A 2147-nucleotide genomic window follows, 5' to 3' on the forward strand; every position below is an offset into this window, starting at 1 on the left:
AGAGGCGACAGAGCATTTGCTGTTGCTGCTCCCAAGCTCTGGAACAATTTACCCCTGAGTGTGAGACAGGCCTCCTCTCTTCCTGTTTTTAAATCTCTTTTAAAAACACACTTTTATTCTTTGGCTTTTAACACACTGTGATTTTTGTCTTTCTTGGCACCTAAAACATACCTGCTGTGAACTCGTATGTGTATGTCTCTTTTTATCTATTTATCCTTTTATCTGTTTATTTGTTTTATCTATTTCCTTTTTACTGTTTTTATCTTTCTATTGAACAGCACTTTGACTACGCCTGTGGTTCTTAAAATGTGCTATAGAAATAAAGTTGATTGATTGATTGATTGATTGATTGATTGATTGATTGATTGATTGATTGATTGATTGATAGATAGAGAAAGGTTGCAGTTTTGGGGGAGTGAGTGGAAAAAAGACGTGTATAAAAAAATGACGTATTTTACAAAAACAAGCGGAGCTTAGCCTGGCAGTGGGGAAGGGAAAGCCTGGTGGGCCGCCAAGCTTATAATACACTGAGGGAAACCCCGAACATGGTAACAATATTTAATTCACAAAAAGGTTTAATATTTGATAAAGAAAGTCAAAAAAGAATAAAGCATGATTCTTCACATCCTCACATTTTGACAAAATGTTTGCATGATACAAGTTTATTTTTTTATTATTACACTCACTAAAAGAGGTGATCTTAAAACTATTAAATATTTTTCAGCAGATATGTTGTACAAACAAAATGTTCCAAATCACTGTTCTCAACAAAATAATAATAAAAAAAATTATTGCTCTAAGTTACATTGGTTTAGACCTTTACTGTAAAATTACTAATAAGTGTATTTGTTTTATTTGTTTACTTGTTTAAAAATAATTTTAAAAAATTAATTAAAAATGTTTTCCAGCAGTTATGGTGTACACACAAAATGTTACAAGTAAATAACTTACTGACTAAATAAAAAAGGCAGTTTTGTTGCATTGAATTACAGTCAGACTGTAGTAGATTTAGCTGTAAATTTGTGTGATAAAGAACTTGTTTTAAAAAGTCATCTATCCATCGATTTTCTAAACCTGTTTGATCCCCTTATGGGAAAATAATAGTTTCCCCTAACTTCAAATGCATATTTGAGACTTTCTTTGGCCTGTTGTTCTGTAATTTTTCTCCAGGATTTAGGAATGTCAGCAGGTTTTGCTTTATATGCTTCAGCAAACTCATTGTTGTACTTTGTCATCACAAATTTCCAGAAGTCTGAAGCCTCAAGACTTCTGTCTGGAGGAATATCCCAGTCTGGAAAGATTTTCCTGTAGTCTTTAAAAGGATGCCTTTTATTTTTCATTTCACTGCAGTGAAAGTTCTTGTCACTGATCACAGAGGAAGAGCAAATGTCAGTGACAAGTTTGTCTGAGTCAATCCAGCTGTAATTACCAAAACCCTGGGGTCGATGCAGAGAAGCAAAATGTTTAGTGTGTTCTCTTCCTCCTGCATCACAGGGAACTTTACAGAACGGACACTGTTTGCCACAACCAATCACTCTGTTGAAAAGCTCATTCTGAGGGTTCATCTGAAGATGTCTGAGTTTTGTTTCAATGGTTGTTTTCTTAAACTTCTCACTCAGAGCTTCTTTTATGTCCTTCACAGACTCTGTGAGCCAGTGAGCAAACTGTTCCTGGTCAGCATTGTTCAGGATCATGAAGGCACCAAGAGCATCCTGGGAAATCACCAGTTTATCTCCAAGTTCTTTGCAGATATTTTCAACAAATGTCTTCAGACTGTCTGTTGTTTCTGCTTTAGCTGTTTTGATGGCATCATTTATGTTGTCAATGCTTGTCTGAACATGGCTGTCCTCAAACTCACATATTGTAGAAACTTCAGAGAAGTGCTCCTTTATTCTTTCAGATATCCATGATTTTACATAACTTTCATAAGAATGACTGTAGCTCCGAAAGCTGTTGAAGTCATTTTTTGACAGGAGATCCAGTAAAACTGAATACTGGAAGGACATTCTTGTGCTGAACTCCTCTCTTTTCATCATTTCATCAACTATATTAGGACCCAGAGATCGATTGACAAAGTCTTCAACAGCAGGTTTCAAGCACTGGTTGGTGAATTCTTCAGCTTTCTTCTGACACTGGTCCCGTTCATG

At 35.5% G+C, this 2147-nt stretch overlaps 1 protein-coding gene across 1 annotated transcript; it reads right to left on the minus strand.

Annotated features, from left to right (window-relative positions):
- Positions 1-628: 628 nt before the first annotated feature.
- On the minus strand, positions 629-2141 carry LOC119617224 (interferon-induced very large GTPase 1-like). Its single transcript, XM_037976687.1, has one exon. The coding sequence runs from the start codon at positions 2034-2036 to the stop codon at positions 1050-1052; it is 987 nt and encodes a 328-aa protein (XP_037832615.1). The 5' UTR covers positions 2037-2141; the 3' UTR covers positions 629-1049.
- Positions 2142-2147: the final 6 nt, after the last annotated feature.

This window comes from Kryptolebias marmoratus, linkage group LG7 (genome assembly GCF_001649575.2).
Source record: "Kryptolebias marmoratus isolate JLee-2015 linkage group LG7, ASM164957v2, whole genome shotgun sequence".
Classification (NCBI taxonomy): domain Eukaryota; kingdom Metazoa; phylum Chordata; class Actinopteri; order Cyprinodontiformes; family Rivulidae; genus Kryptolebias; species Kryptolebias marmoratus.

What these genes read in the sequence shown, in the direction of transcription:
- LOC119617224 (XM_037976687.1), bottom strand. Translation starts at nt 2,036, where the DNA reads ATGATGAAAAGAGAGGAGTTCAGCACAAGAATGTCCTTCCAGTATTCA.